Source organism: Mauremys reevesii, linkage group 1, assembly GCF_016161935.1.
Source record: "Mauremys reevesii isolate NIE-2019 linkage group 1, ASM1616193v1, whole genome shotgun sequence".
NCBI classification, from domain to species: Eukaryota; Metazoa; Chordata; order Testudines; family Geoemydidae; genus Mauremys; species Mauremys reevesii.
Window position 1 is genome coordinate 241,477,398 of NC_052623.1, and position 15,631 is coordinate 241,493,028.

The following is a 15,631-nucleotide window of genomic DNA, read 5'->3' on the forward strand; positions in this document are numbered from 1 at the left end:
GCTGACCATATATTCATATTTGACATAGATGATCATTTTAAAATAGTGCAAATATTAAGAATATTTTTAAATTCAGTCCAAAAATATTGAATTGACCATTTTTCACAATTATCTTAATCAGAGCACAAGTCTGCCTAAACGCTTGATCAGTAAAATAATCACCTCAACAACCTGTTAGAAGTAAAATGGACAAAGTCAGTCCTGGGGTAAATGAGGTTACACCAGAGTTGAATCCGTAATATACAATTTTAAGCATACATGAATGGTTGACTGATCAAATGACAGAGAGAAGTAAAAATAATGATGGATCTGCAGCTAAGCCTTTCATCAGAAAATTGGTTATTTCCATTCCAGAGTCTGGAAAAGCAGGGATATAGCATATCAGAACTGAAGTTCATTGCCTGCATTATGTGAAAAAACTTGCATTCACTGAATAAATGGGAATCACTTGTCATGGGCAACATACGTTTTTCAGCTGCAAGCAACCCCCTTTGATTTGTTCTAATAATAAATTATGTCACCTGAAACTAACCTTAATGTTGTATATGTAGAATTAAAATGCTACTGGTAGCTGCTCATTCTTTCAGCTCAGACATGAATGTTTATGAAGACAAAGGATCATCTGTTCAAAGAGTCAGGTAGCTATTTAGTTGATTCATTCAGACTGCAGGAATGTGAAGTTCACCTTGAATTTCTCTTCAGACAGCTACATGAATGCAGAAGGAAAGACTTATTAGCTTCCAATTCTGCATGTGCAGTAGTGGAATACAAAGCAGATCTCAAATTCCAGAATGATATTTAGGCTACTTAAAAGGCTTCAGATATTTCATCAAAGACACTAAATTTCCATCCATCTCAATAATTCAAAAGGAAAGAAGAATGGAAAAGAAGAAAGTAATACACATTGGAAAACATAATGCCAACTATACATATAAAATGATGGGGTCTAAATTAGCTGTTACCAATCAAGAAAGAGATCATGGAGTTGTTGTGGATAGTTTTCTGAAAACATCCACTCAATGTGCAGCAGCAGTAAAAAAAGTGAACAGAATGTTGGGAATCATTAGGAAAGGGATAGATAAGAAGACAGAAAATATATTGCCTCTATATAAATCCCACATCTTTAATACTGCATGCAGATATGGTCACCCCATCTCAAAAGAGATATACTGGAATTGGAAAAGGTACAGAAAAGGGCAACAAAAATTATTAGGAGTATGGAACAGTTTCCATATAAGGAGAGATTAATAAGATTGGGACTTTTCAGCTTGGAAAAGAGATGACTAACAGTGGATATGATAGAGGTCTAGAAAATCATGACTGGTGGGGAAAAAGTGAATAAGGAAGTGTTATTTACTCCTTCACATAACACAAGAACTAGGGGTCACCAAATGAAATAGGCAGCAGGTTAAAAAAAACAACAAAAGGAAGTATTTCTCCACACAACACACAGTCTACCTGTGGAACTCTTTGCCAGAGGATGTTGTGAAGGCCAAGACTATAACAGGGTTCAAAAAAGAACCAGATAAGTTCTTGGAAGATAGGTCCATCAATGGCTATTAGCCAGGATGGACAGGGATGGTGTCCCTAGCCTCTGTTTGCCAGAAGCTGGGAATGGGTGACAGGGGATGGATCACTTGATGATTACCTGTTCTGTTCATTCCCTCTGAAGCACCTGGTATTGATTAGATGACAGGATACTGGGCTAGATAGACCACTGGTCTGAGCCAGTATGGCCATTCTTTTGTTCTTGAAGAAAACAAGGTCATACAAATTGAGCTGCTTCCTGAGGACCAGTTGTGATTTGTCATGCTTGGATTATTTTAAAATAGCCCTGCTATGTTAATGTTTATAGTCCTTTTGTTAGCACATTAGCACATACACTAATTTTAAAGGGGAACTGCAGTAATTGGTCCTAACACCTTAGGCCTTGTCTTGATGGCAAAAGGTAACATTAGCTTTGACTTGATGGGTCTTGTATCAGTCAAGTTAACACATTTGAAGCTATGGGGGAGGGATAGCTCAGTGGTTTGAGCGTTGGCCTGCTAAACTCAGGTTGTCAGTTCAATCCTTGATGGGGACACTTATGGATCTGGGGCAAAAACAGTACTTGGTCCTGCTAGGAAGGCAGGGGGCTGGACTCAATGACCCTTCGGGGTCCTTTCCAGTTCTATGAGATAGGTAACCTATCCTGGTTAAAACAAGGCCAGTTAACACAGCTTCAAACCTGGTAGCATAGGCAGAAGGTATAATAGGCCAGGGGAGGCTAAGCCTCCCCTGTGGTGCAGCCACCAAGCTGCTGCCTGTGAGAGCATGGACACCTGGGCTGTGATGGTTCCGCCTGTGCTCTGCCCCAAGACCTTTCCCCTGGTGGATCTGCCTCTCCCTGAGACCCCACCAAGTTCCTCCTCTCCTCCCCCAAGCCCTGCACTGCTCAACACTTGCTGAGTCCCTCCCTTCCCTGAGGCCCTTGCCACCTGGTGCTCACTGAGTCCCTCTGTGGGAGGGCTACCCAAGACAAGACACCAGGCCAGCCTTATGTTCTATGCCGTCACTGGGTGCGACTTTCCCTCCCTTCCAAGTCGCTGCAGGGCTGGCTCACTCAGTGTGCAGAAACCACCACCATGCTGCCCTCAGGGCAATGCCAGCTAAGCGGGGTGGCTGCCGAGCAATACAGACTGTAATGGCCAGGATCCCCCTGCCACCTCCACCTGGCCCAGAACCCTTCGACACATTCCTGGTAAGCAGAAGTGGCAATTAGGAGTACATGGAGGCAGTGAATGCTCCTCCCGCAGTTTTTGTACTTGCTCAAGTTCCACAATGGGTGAGGGGGAGTGCTCAGCTCAGGGAGGGGCAGGGGCCTCGGGGTGGGGTGGGGTGTGGAGGAGAGGAGGGGCTCAGTGAGTGGCACAGGTCTCTGGAGTGGTGGAGTGGAGTGACTCAGCGAGCGGCAGGTGGGGGGGCCTTGGAGGAGGGGGCCAAGCATGAGCAAGGCCTGGGGTGGAGCGTGGGCAGATCAGGGACATTGACAGGCCCTGGCCTCAGGGCAAGGCAATGATTCCAGCACCAGGAGAGCTTCCAGCACTCAGGCCAGCCTCCCCAAATGCTGTAGCTACCTGCTGCCCAGGCCTAGTAGCATGCATCTAGACAGGACTTTTAAATCAAGTTGTTCTAACTCAATTGAGCTACCACAACTAAAATATCCACCCACCTACCCCACTGCTGCCTTTTGCTCAGCAAGACAGGGTTTGGTAGCAAAATGTTCAGAGTAAATAAAATTAGTTTTCAGATTTTTTTAAAAAATACAAATATCTGCCACTCTTTAACACCTCCCCCGCCCCAGCTGTGAATCTCTCAGGGCTTGTCTAGATTAGGATAAGGGTTTAAAAACCCACTGTAGGTTGGGCACGTTGTATTGTAACACACTTAGCTGGTAGAGTTTGCTAACATTTTAAAAATACATCTTTCATCCTTTTCTAGGCAACCCCTCGGCAAAAGCTGCCATTGTGCAGACACATCCTCGGAGAAGCCCAGTAAGGTCTAACCCTGAGAGATGCTGGATCTGGCCCTTATAGAAGAGGATTTGGGAAATGCAGAACTCTTCTGAATACTTGACAAAAAAGGAACTGTAAATTTCTAGTCAACTGGAGAAGTTTTTCATAAGTTGAGGATGTGGAGATAGGAGAGCTGTGCTCAGATATCAGTAATGGGCAGATTCAAAAGATTTTACATCTATTTCAAAGTGCCATAGTAAAGCAATTAGTGTCTCATTTAATTTAACAGACTGTAAAGGTATTACCTTTTCATACAACTATAAAGTATATAGCATAAACAGCTAATCTTCTCATGTTCCTTGGCTTATACTTAAGAGAAATTCCTTTGATGGGAAATAACTTATTTGAGACCCTTTAAAGAAGTTGCCCAGACATTTAGGAAGTCTGACACAAGATGCTTAGAATAATTAATAGCTTCTGTGGTTTAGCTGTAGATTTATTTCATACCAAACAGCAGGAGTGTGACAAATAACTACCTGAATGTCTTTAAATTTTTCTGTAGTTCATTCTGTCAAAAAGTTATACGGTTGACAGTCAAAAAACTGCCCTCTGAATTTCCCCCCCCCCCCCTCTCTTTCTCTCCTTTTCTTTTGGTTTGAAGAATAAGCTATAATTTTAAGCAGTGGAATTAAATGAGCATACACAGGCCACATTCAAATTATTTCATTTTGCATACAGTGTAATTGCCACATTTATAAGCAGAGAACAGTAAAATCGTCAGAAGTCAATTCCATCAAAATCACATGCTAACTATGTTTTGGTCCCACACTTAACCTTCCCCACTGAAGCCAATAAAAGTTTTGTCCTGATCCTACAATCAGAACCTTTTGAGTGGACCATAGAGTTTGTATGGAATATTGAATATTAGCCTGGGCACTTGAGAGGAACTTTCTGTAGAAAGTTATTTTAAAATATTAAATTCTTTGAACTAGCTAGAACGTCAGTTTAGGAAGTATGAATAATATTTAAAAATAATCAGATGGGAAGCTGGATCTCAGCATTCTGTTGCACAGAAAATGCAAACTCCATATGAATGCACAACATCTTCAGCCGTTTAAAGGTAAGCTCCAATGATTAATGGGGGGAAATGATTAATTTAACAACATCAAAAAAATGTTACATTCCAAAAAGGACCAAATCCGAAGGCTGGTCTACATAAGAAAGTGGTACCAGTTTAATTTAAAGAGTGTGAAAGCTGATTTTACTGATTCAAAACCCTGGATAATTTATTGGTGGGAAAACCCTTTGATTTCAGAGCGACTTAAATTATTTAGCTTAAGTCATTCCATTCCATACTCACTTGAGCTAAATTCAAAGGGCCACTCTTAAACCAAAATACTGCATCTACACAGGGTTTTGCACCAGATTAAATCAGCCTAAAAAACCCATGCCATTAGTTAAACTGGAGCAAGTTTGTTTCCAGACAAGGCCTTGCAGTTTAAAGAGCGCTGTGTTTCTATTCACATAGTGTTAGGTTTCAGGGGAGCTGTAGGCCCTCCCAGGGTGCTTTGTAAGAACGAGGCTTACACACACTGTGAGTTATTGGCTTTAATGAAGGTAAAGTGACACATTTGCAACGGGGACTTTAAGCATTGCTGTTATGGAGGTGGGGAACCTAGCGCTCTGGAGCTCGGCCTGGTACGGAGTTTAAAAGCAAACACAAAGCATGGTTATATTTATATAAACAGCAGCAAACTAGTTTATACATAATGCAATAGGGACTTTTTATTTTTTTGGGCTGCTTTTTTGGCCAACAGCTTAGGGGCTTGCCACACAGCAATTTTAGCTGGTTACAGTAGGTTGAAACTAGCATGCTGTGTTTTACAATAACTGGAGGCTGAGAAAGCGGAACTGCCTAAGCTAGGCTGTAACAAAATTTTTTGTGGTTTTTTATTTTTTTACATTTTTTTTTTTGCTTTTTTAAGTGCTTTGGTACAACAACAACAGCATAATTTTGAGCTAATTTATAGCAATACAAGCACTAATATTTTTATAGCAATAATATGATGGGGTTTAGTTATAAAGCACAATACAGCACATGTAGTATATAAAGTGGTGGTTTTAATATATACACAGCTATTATTAATTTGAAAAAAATATTAGAGGGGTAGCTGTGTTTGTTTGGAAAAAAGTAGGTGCTTTGTTAGGATAGTTTTTTGGTTTTTATTTTTTTAGCAAAATGTTATTATGAATAGTGACAACTTTTTTTGGCTTTAGTTTATAAATACATTGAGGCTGTAGGGATTCTAATAGCTAAAATGTTTATTGACTTTTTATTTTTATTTAAAATGTTAGGTGTTATTTTAGGGATACTGACTATGACTTAGTTTTACTTTTTTTTTTTATGGACTTGGCAGGGTTTGGTATGTGGGAGCTTACATTTTTTAACTGGTTTACATGCTGGGGAGGAGCACTGTGAATGTTTATTTTTTTACTTAGACAGTGTTTAAGTATGTTTTTATGACCACAGATCAGATGGTACTTCTGATGTGTTTGTAAGGGCAGTGGGCCATTCTGGTGCTTAAGATTATTCCGAATGGCCATTAGCTGGTTATTTAGAAAATTTTGAATTTTTAAACATACTAGATTTTATTGCAATGCTTTTTTAGCCTTAGTGAAATTTAATATTATTTTTGTTAGTAATTTTGGGGTTATAGAATTAAGGGTGGAAATGACATGTAACTTATTAACTTTAGCCTGTACTTGGGTTAGCAGAGCTTTAGAAATAAGAAACTGGATAAGGGCAATATTATTTAAAATTTGATTAGGGAGGGCAATACATGCTGAAGGATTTTTTTAGAACACAGGGCGCAGCCTGTAGAATAAACCCCAAAATTCAATTAATACCACATTTTTTAGCAGGGGTTCCACAAATTTTATTTTGCCAGTGGACAATTTTTTGTTTTTTTACTAGGGTTGGTTTTTAATGTTTTTTTTAGTCAGGAATTTTTGGACTTTGGCAATGTTAGTGGAGTGAGTGTTTTTTGTTTTTTTTTGACACGGTTGTGGTTTAGCTCCTACAGGGGAGAGGTTACCAGCACATCACCCTGTAATGGGTTTGCTTCCTTCAGAAAAATCCAAAGACACAGCAGGGCTGCCAGTGAACAAGGGAGAGGTTACCAGCACTCCACCGTGTCCGTTTTCCCTGTTGTCCAGAAGGCACAGCAGAGCTAGAGGAAGGAATAGACTAATTATTAGTAGGAGAATCCTCCTGAGGTGGAGGGGTCTTTTTGCAGTGAGAATTATGGGCCCTAGCAGTCAGTCTTTGGCACATCACAGCGGTGTTGGCAGTCAGCAGGACTTAATAAGGGCCTTTTCAGCATGGAGCCAAAGCAGTCTTTCGTTGGTGGACCTTTACATTGGTCCAGTTTTCTGGTTTCAAGGAGCGGCAGGGCTGCTAGGGTCTTTGGGTAGCTTTTCCTTACCTGTGGGAAAAGAAATCTAACACATTCCGTTAGTGCCTGGCAGAGTTTTGCAGCTCTCATAGCTGCTTGGGCACAGTCAAGCCCCCCTTTTTCTTGGTTGTCCGCCAAGTCTTAGCTGTGAGCGGTGTCCTTGACTGGGGCCAGTGTTTTATTTTTAGCTTTTTTTAGTTAACTTATTTTGTTTTGTTTTTTGTTTTTTTTTAACTTGCGCATTTTGTGTTAGGACACCCAGCTGTTGCAGCTCATACCGGAGAAGCATAACGGTGTTCCCGGCATTGTCCCAGACTCGGACCAGCCAGCGTAGGACGTCTTTTTCAGGTTCCTGCCGAAACAACTCACTCGCTTGTAGGTCCGAACGACCTCCGGGGCCACGGCATGGGCCTCTGCCTGCGCCGTGCACTCCAACGTCTTCCCGTCCATGGCCCGCTGCCAGCGGAGCACCTCCTCATCCTGGGCCTGAAGGGCGGTTAGGAGGAGTCACCCTAGCTCCCCCATCGCCTGCCGCTCCGTCCCAGACCGCCAGTTCGCCCGCAACCGCTGTACGCCCTCAAGCAGCTGCCCGGGAGTGACCCTGGCCACCTGCTGGAACTCCGGCCAGTCGGCTGGGGCAGCCCATCCAGCTAGAACCCGCACTACTGGCCCCCAGTGCTCTGTCTGGGGCCACCCTGGTATGCGCTGTAGGGACAGCGATGGCTTCTCTACCTCCCCTACCTTCGGCCAAAACGGCATCGTCTCCCAGAGCACCCTGCTCGCTGCGCCACTTGTTAGGTTCCAGGGGAGCTGTAGGCCCTCCCAGGGTGCTCTGTAAGAACGAAGCCCACACACACTGTGAGTTATTGGCTTTAATGAAGGTAAAGTGACACATCCGCAACGGGGACTCCAAGCGTTGCTGTCACGGAGGTGGGGAACCCAGCACCCTGGAGCTCGGCCTGGTACGGAGTCCAAAAGCAAACACAAAGCATGCTCATATTTATATAAACAGCAGCAAACCAGCTGATACATAATGCAATAGGGACTTTCCACCCTCCCGGGCCACCCCCTTGGCCAACAGCCTAGGGGCTTGCCATGCAGCAATTCCAGCCAGTTACGGCAGGTTGAAACTAGCATGCCGTGTCCTACAATAACCGGAGGCTGAGAAAGCAGAACTGCCTAAGCTAGGCCGTAACAAAATCTTCTGTGGTTCCCTATCCTCCTACACATAGAGTAAAATCAGATGTTGTCTGTTGAAAAGCTACAAGCAAACCAAAAAGAACAGTTCTGAATAGAGGAATTACTATGCACCACACTTTAGAGAACTTGTCAGAAGCTTAGGCCAGAACTCAATAAGTATTCAAGGAGAAATACCCTCTCTCCAGTTAGAAACTGAATCCTTTTTAGATATTCTCTATCTTTATCCTCCTGCACCCTCAGGTGTGTGGGGAGTCCACCAGTTTCTGCCATTTATTTTGGTCTCGTGCTGGACAGTTCTGGCTTCTGAGTGTCATGTTGATGGATCTTGCTTCTTTCTCTATATAATTGCATAATGTTTCTCTAGGACACCCTCCATTTCTCTGCCCAGGTGGTGTCCATATTATCACTTGTCATGGAAATCATGCTGGTGGCATCCTTAAAGCATATCCTAAATACGTCCATCATCATCTTATATTTGATGCTTTAGGTTGGTTTACTCTAGAATGTCTGATGTTGCAAGAAACTCTTTTCAGTGGATTCTGAAGATCTTCCACGGCCATTTATGAGTATCATACTTCAGAATGATTTGATCTTGTTTTCAATTTTTGCTCCATAAAGGACAGGCACTATGGCAGTATTAAAAATTCATATTTTTGTATCAGTGCCACTCTGGCTACTTTTCCAAGTCTTTCAAGTTTATGAAAGTTGTTTGCTCCTTTTGATATTCATTGCTTGACATCTAGGATGGTGTTCCCATCATTGCACATATGACTCCCTAGATAGGTAAAACGACCTACTTCTTCTAGAGTTTCTCCATTTATTTTGATGTTTGCTTATGGGACATTCATAGCCATATATTTTGTCTTCCCCTTTTGATAACAAATCCAACTTGTTTGCTATGTTGGTCAACAGCTGGGTCTTTTCTTCCACTAAGTGATGTGTTGAACTAAGAAGGACAATGTCATCAGCAAAAACAAGGTCATTCCAATTGTGCATTATCATTTATCCATAAAATTCTTTGGTTGCCTTCTGCGATTACTTTCCTCATAACATAGTCAATGACCAGTGCAAACAATAATAGGGACATAATACAATTATCAGTGCTGTATATGGACTAAGGTCAGGGTGTATCATAACTTTTCTAGCCAGAGCCTGCTGAAATAGTTTTGCTGACCCAGCCAGAATGCCTTCTGGAACATGGTGGGAGTGAACAGCAGAGCAGGAGACCTTGAAGGGGAACAGCATACATCCTTCTCTGTGCCAGCCTGGCTTTTTCAGCGTACATGATTATGGGCATGGAATGAGAAGCTCCCAGTATCTGTGCACCAGATGCTGATTTCAACATCCACTGAAGTGAATGGAGAAACTCCACTTGACTTCAGTGGGGTCAGGAGTGCAAAGACCAAGACTGTGGCTAGTTCACAAGCAAATAAGCAAGAGGTGAAATGGGAAGACAGTTTGTTCCTTCCTCCTCCACTTCTTGCGCACCAAGGCAGAGGGAGCTGCAATCTCGCCCTGAGTGTACAAACCAATAGTGCCTCCACGAGTATTTGTCTCATCCCAGTGGGTAGTAATTTGAAACAAACCACTTTATGTTGATAGAGAATGGGTAGCTGTTAAATGGGTACAGTTATGGTAGGCGTGTTTCATATTTACCAAGTAACCTATTTGTCTGCAATATCCATAGGCTGAGCCTTCAGAAACTGAAAAGCTGCCTACCAGCATTCCAGAGTGCCCTAGGAACACTGGTGTAACATATGCCAGAACATCCTCTTATCTTAATCCACTAGTTCTATAGTTGCAATATTTAACCAGAGAAGAGAGTACATATACTCATTATTACACACACACACAAACACACATGGGAATGCACACTACACACATATTTGCAAGTGTTGTTCATTCACACATCTACAGCTAAGTGAACACAACATCTGTAGGAACCTATCTTCTAGCTTTCCCAAGTCATTCGGAATAACTGCTCTTTCCATTGCTTTGTACATAACTAGTGAGTGGCAACTAACCTTCCATTGCCTGCTAAAGAGAAAACATCAATAAAATATGCCAGCTATGCATCCAGCATGTGCGCCCTTCAAGGCCTCTGAAAAAGAAATGTTTTCTATTTGTGTATTATTACAAAATACATGGCCAACTTTATGAGATAAGCCAACAATAACATAGTCCTGGGACAATCTCATGTCTCAAAATACTGATCTGACACAGCAGAACCATCCTCTGGTGGATAGTGAAGTCACCAGGCACAATCATCTCTGACTCCAATACTACTCCACTGAGAAATTGAACACACTCAACTCGGGCTTCTGTAGGGCAACTGTTGCAAGAGCACTAGCCCTACCTTAACCTCCTTCTCACACACACAAGCGTGGCATGGATGATAAGAAACACAGTCACATCACCTCCCGTCCTCCTTGCCTTATGCAGAGGTGTGCAAAGTTATCCAGTTGGTTTTCTGTCATACATGCAAAAATCAGGGACCTCTTCAGATAAAACCTGGACAGCAGTGGCTGTGTTAGACACCACCCTTCCATTATACAGCATGAAGCAAAGAACTAGATCCCGGCTTACTGACATCTGTGTTTTGTACAGTTATTACAGGGTGAAATGAATGGATCCAAGATGAATGTATGAGATGAGGAACCAGGGAGCCTTGGCAACTTGCCAAGTCTGCTAATTTAACCAAGTAGGTCACTCGATTGGGATTCAAGTGACCTGGGTTCTGTTCCCAGCTCAGCCACTAGCCTGCGGAATGACCTTCGGCAAGTGATGTCTCCTCTGTGCCTCAGTTCCCCCATCTGTAAAATGGGGATATGGTACTGACCTCCTTTGTAAATCACTATAATATCCACTGACAAAAAGTGCTGTCTAAAAGCTATTATTATTACTGCAGCAATGCTGTATTTTTAACATGTTCCACGTTTGTTTTGGGTAGGGACTCATTTTTTTCTTCCTAAACTTCACTTTCTCTTCTATCATTTCACTAACAGCTGTTTTCCAGACACTAGACTTTCTATATTTTTTTTTCCTTTTTAGATGTTTCATCTCATTCATTTTGCCCTTTTTCTTTAAGGGGTTCTGCCTTTTCTCATTTGCCTTCTCTATTTTACCTTCCATTTATTCTCCCGCCCTTTCCAGCCTCTCTCCAGTACTATCAAAATTCGCCTACCTCCCTATAACAACTAGCTGACTGGAACCCTGTGCCAGGATGGTGCTAGAATGGTGCATCCTCCTGGTCACTCTGGGGACTAGGAATAGCTCATGAGGTTGACACCCCATCCCATGGTTGCATGCCATCCTCTTCCTCTCTCAATCTGCAGCCCCCCTCTCACTCCACAGGCTCCTGCTGCCTCTGCCCTCCAGCCAGGTCACTATATACATTTTCCCCTTTCACAGCACCAAAGTCTTTCTCCCTAGCCATCCCAGTGGCTGGCAGGGGTGTACATCTGGTAATGTATAATTTCAAGTGTACAAACACATGAATAATGGGGATCACAGATGTTAGTGATGGAAAAGGCCGACTGACTACTGAGTCTGTCCCACCCAAAGGACGTACCAGACACAGGTCAACACCCATTAACCAAACTCCAATTCACTGAAACTCCAGAATGGCCAAAATTTGGTTATGGCGCCTAGCAGTTGAACAGTAGTAGTTCAGGGCCAGGGCAAAGACAGCAAGCAGGGAACCTGCAGCACAAGACAGGATGCTGGTAAAGGAGGGTGCCAGCCAGGCAGGAAGCACAATGGAGGCTGGACAGGGGATGGAAGGCAACAGGAAGAAGAGTTGTGCTGTCTGTGAGCCACCTAAAGCTGCCAGCAGCTATGCCTCCACTTGGCTTCACTGAGTCTAGAGTGCAGAACGGAACTCCATTTCTTCAAAGCTTAGAAGTTTTTCAGTCTGATATAACTTGAGTTCTTCAGAGCAGAAGCTCCCAGGTGCCTAAGCTCCAATTATCAGAAAATTTCAGATGTTCCCCAAGATCTCCAGATAAGGTTTTACCTTGATTAAAATGATACAGTGCTTGATCTTAAAAATAAAACAAAACAAAACAAAAAACACTGGCTTCCCAACCCATAATTTAAGGGTATGTTTATATACACAGCACTACACATTTTTATTTGCTGAGCTAGCAATCTAGTGGTAACACACAGGCTTATATTAAACATTTACAAATAGACACATGAAAGCAGTTTACATAATACATGCAAACAATGTAAAGCCCTGGCTCCCACACATATACATAGTGTTCACTGATCTATGCATTAGATTCAAATCTCAGGTAAATTATTAGCTAGTACACTATAAGCTCCATTTTTCATGCAGTGTATTAACCAAGAAGCTAGAATGACAGCAGATGCAATATCACAGACCATTCCATTCAGCAGACTTGGTATCATTTTTAGCACAGTATCCTGTTGTACATCTGTTTTGTTTTGAAATGTACAGTGCATAAGAGGGAAAGCATGCCTGGGCATTTCTATTATACCAGGCAGAGTCCCTATAGACGTACTAGGTTTGGCAAGGAAGCCAGAATGTATTTGGAATAAAGGATTCAGAGTTTCAGAAATTGGGAAGTTCACATTTTCCTCTTGCAAGAGAGTGCCTGAAACTTGACATCTGGTTACCCCTCATGTAAGTTACATGGAAGGAGGGGCTTGTGGTTAAGGCACTGGAATGGGATTCAGTTCCCAACTCACATCCTTGTTTGGCCAATCAGAATTCTTGTGCCTCCATTTCCCCATCTATAAAATGGAGGTAATAATACTTCCTTTCCCCTTGCCTTTGTCTGTCTTGTTTATTTACAGTATACGCTCTCTGGGGGCAAGGACTGTCTCTTACTGTGTGTTTGTACAGCACCTAGCATAACAGAGCTATGATCTCAGGCCCCCCACTGAGCGCCACTGTAGTACACTATTATTTGCTAAGAGTTTTGCCAATAAAATCCTTAGTGATTCAGACTAGAAAGCTTCCCTGTATCACTGTCTAAGAGCTGAAAAGAAGCACTCTGTCCATAGCCAGCACAGTCACAGAACCGTCACACACTTGGCATTTGCCTTTTTTATATTGCAGGTGTCTACCTTCTCCTTACACTTGGATCTCTCATTAAGTTGCTAGATGTGCTATTTGTGTGCTCTGATGCCCTTCAGGCTGATGAAATCAAGCCAGATCTAGAGAGGCTTAATGTTCTAGCATAAACCAAATAAGGCAATACATGCTTGGCCATAGCCAACATCAACTCTAGAGGAATCAATAGATTACAATGAGAATAATATTTTGCTCTTCCATAGTATCCTTCATCTGTGCAGATTAAAATGTTTTCAAAAGTATAAAACTTCACAAACCCCTGCAGATGCGTATACTGAGGCAGAAAGGCAAGTAATTTACCCACCATCTTTACAAGGTTTGGAGACAAAACCTGGTGGGGCATAGTTCCAAGAATTAGAACCAGTTCCTGAAAGCCCAGGAATAGGGCAGGTTGGGACTCTGAGCTAGAGGAGTTTTCTACACAACTTGTCTCCTACCTTGATCACTAGGTTGGAGATGAACAGTGGATATCATGGGAGCCGATATCTGTCTAGACCTGCCCCTTGAGTCAACAAAAGCTTCAAGTTCCATTAGCTCCCACATCCTCACCAGTCTGTAGGTGCTGAGAGTGGAGCAGAGCAGGGATGTCAGAGAAACAGACAGCTGACCTGAAATTCTATTTTAAAGTTGCATACTTCCCGATTATACTGTGCTCTGCTCAATGTTTAAGCTAAGAGCAGGGGCCACTCTATATAATACTGCTCGCTGATCTGAGCAGCTTTTGTGATTCAGTCACAAGTACAGTTACAACAACTATTTACTTATAAAAGTGTCAGGGGAGGGGGGGAAATGGCTAAGATTTCCTGATTAGTCAGACACCTGAATCCATGCTTGAGCACCTAAACAAGGGACCTGACTTTCAGATATTCTGAGCTCATTAATGTGTTTGAACTTTCCAAGCTGTTGGTGGAAGTTTTCCTTTGAACATAATCTCTTCTTTAGGGATTATTTCTGATACAAACTCAGGAAAGAAGAAGAAGGGGAGGAATGTGCACAAATGCAATTAAGTTCTAGTGTAAGCGTACTTACAGTTCATTCATTTGTTCCCTCTCTTTGGAGTCACTGCAACTATCCCTGCTTGAGAGTTTCTCCTGTTTTTGATTTGCATTCTTTGTTTTATCAGAAGAGCTCAGGAGGAGACAATACAGGCAGCTTGGCCCGTACCTCAGAGGTATCTTGAAATTTTTTTCCCATCTTCTAGCAAAAAGGAGAACATTTAATTTAGTTAGTCGAGGATCCCTTCAGTTAAGCTAGAGCTGCCTTGCTTAGGGTAAAAGTAATAGCCTTCTTTTCAGGGTGATTCAGACAGAGGATGGGTGGTAAAGAAAACAGCCAGTTCCTGGTACTGGGCAGAGACAAGCACAGCTGGGATCAACTGGAAGCTGCAAAGGTGGACGATCTGCAGTTAATGAGAAGCTAAAGGACTGATCAGTATCAAGACCAGGTTTACTGTGCAGCATTTTAGACCTACATTGTGTGGCAAGTCCCAGCTTTAGAAAACTTTAGGAACTGTACAGGGCAGCTTCCTCCTCCCCAGCTGCTACATTATCTAATTGGCTTCAGTACCTTGGGCTGCTGCATTTCCCACTGCTATAGCCCTCCCACCTGCAGTGCAAAGCACTAGGAACAACTCTGGCTCACCCCACTGCTGGCTGTTCTTCCAGGATGGCTCTCTTTTCTTTCCCCCCATTTGCTACATGGATCATGGTGTACTTCCCTATGCTGCTGGTGCTCCTCTCTCCCACACTGAAGAGTATCATGCTGTGATGACTGTGGAATTTGTCTGTACAAATTATTAATTCTGCATGAAATCATGAACTCTCTGGATGTATCTTTACCCAGCTGCAAACTCCATTTTGAAAGGGTAGCCTCTTGTCTTCTTGGTGGTGTGTTTGCCTCCGGGTTGGGCTGAAATTCCAAAGGCTGGTGGCAAAATAATAACAAAAGAGGGTCATTGATATTGAGTGTTCTCCTGTTGAAATGTAATAGCTCTAAACAACAGACTGGCTGGCTCCCAACCAGGAGCTGTGACTTGTCAGGGGAGAGGTCACATTGATAATGAAGTCATCTGGTAGGGGCCTGTAATCACCTGGGGAAGCTGCAAGGGCGTCACCTGACAGAGGACACTGGAAAGTATAAAAAGGGAGGATCAGATCAATTTGGGGTCTTGGACCATTTTTTATCCAGCTCAAGAGAAGGGTAAAGCAATACAGCATGTGGGTATAGGAGGCCCTGCCTGCTTTTCTAGACACAGATGGTTTCTCAAAGGAAGAGGGGCATTGAATATAGGGTGCTAGTTGTGTTCTATATGATCTGTACTCTCTTGTTCTTTATCTGTTAAGTATAAAAGAGCAATAGTGATAAAATCCTTTGAAAACTAA

The 15,631-nt window shown here is 42.7% G+C and overlaps 1 protein-coding gene across 1 annotated transcript in view; it reads right to left on the reverse strand.

Annotated features, from left to right (window-relative positions):
- Window positions 1–15,226, reverse strand: part of ST8SIA1 (ST8 alpha-N-acetyl-neuraminide alpha-2,8-sialyltransferase 1) — a 237,303-nt gene extending 222,077 nt beyond the window's left edge. Inside the window, exons 1-2 of the mRNA XM_039486598.1 lie at window positions 14,892–15,226; window positions 14,280–14,447 (exon numbers count right to left, since the gene is read on the reverse strand). Of these exons, the coding sequence (XP_039342532.1) occupies window positions 14,280–14,447; window positions 14,892–15,010 (287 nt within the window). The 5' untranslated portion in view covers window positions 15,011–15,226. The remainder of the gene's footprint in view (window positions 1–14,279; window positions 14,448–14,891) is intronic.
- Window positions 15,227–15,631: the final 405 nt, after the last annotated feature.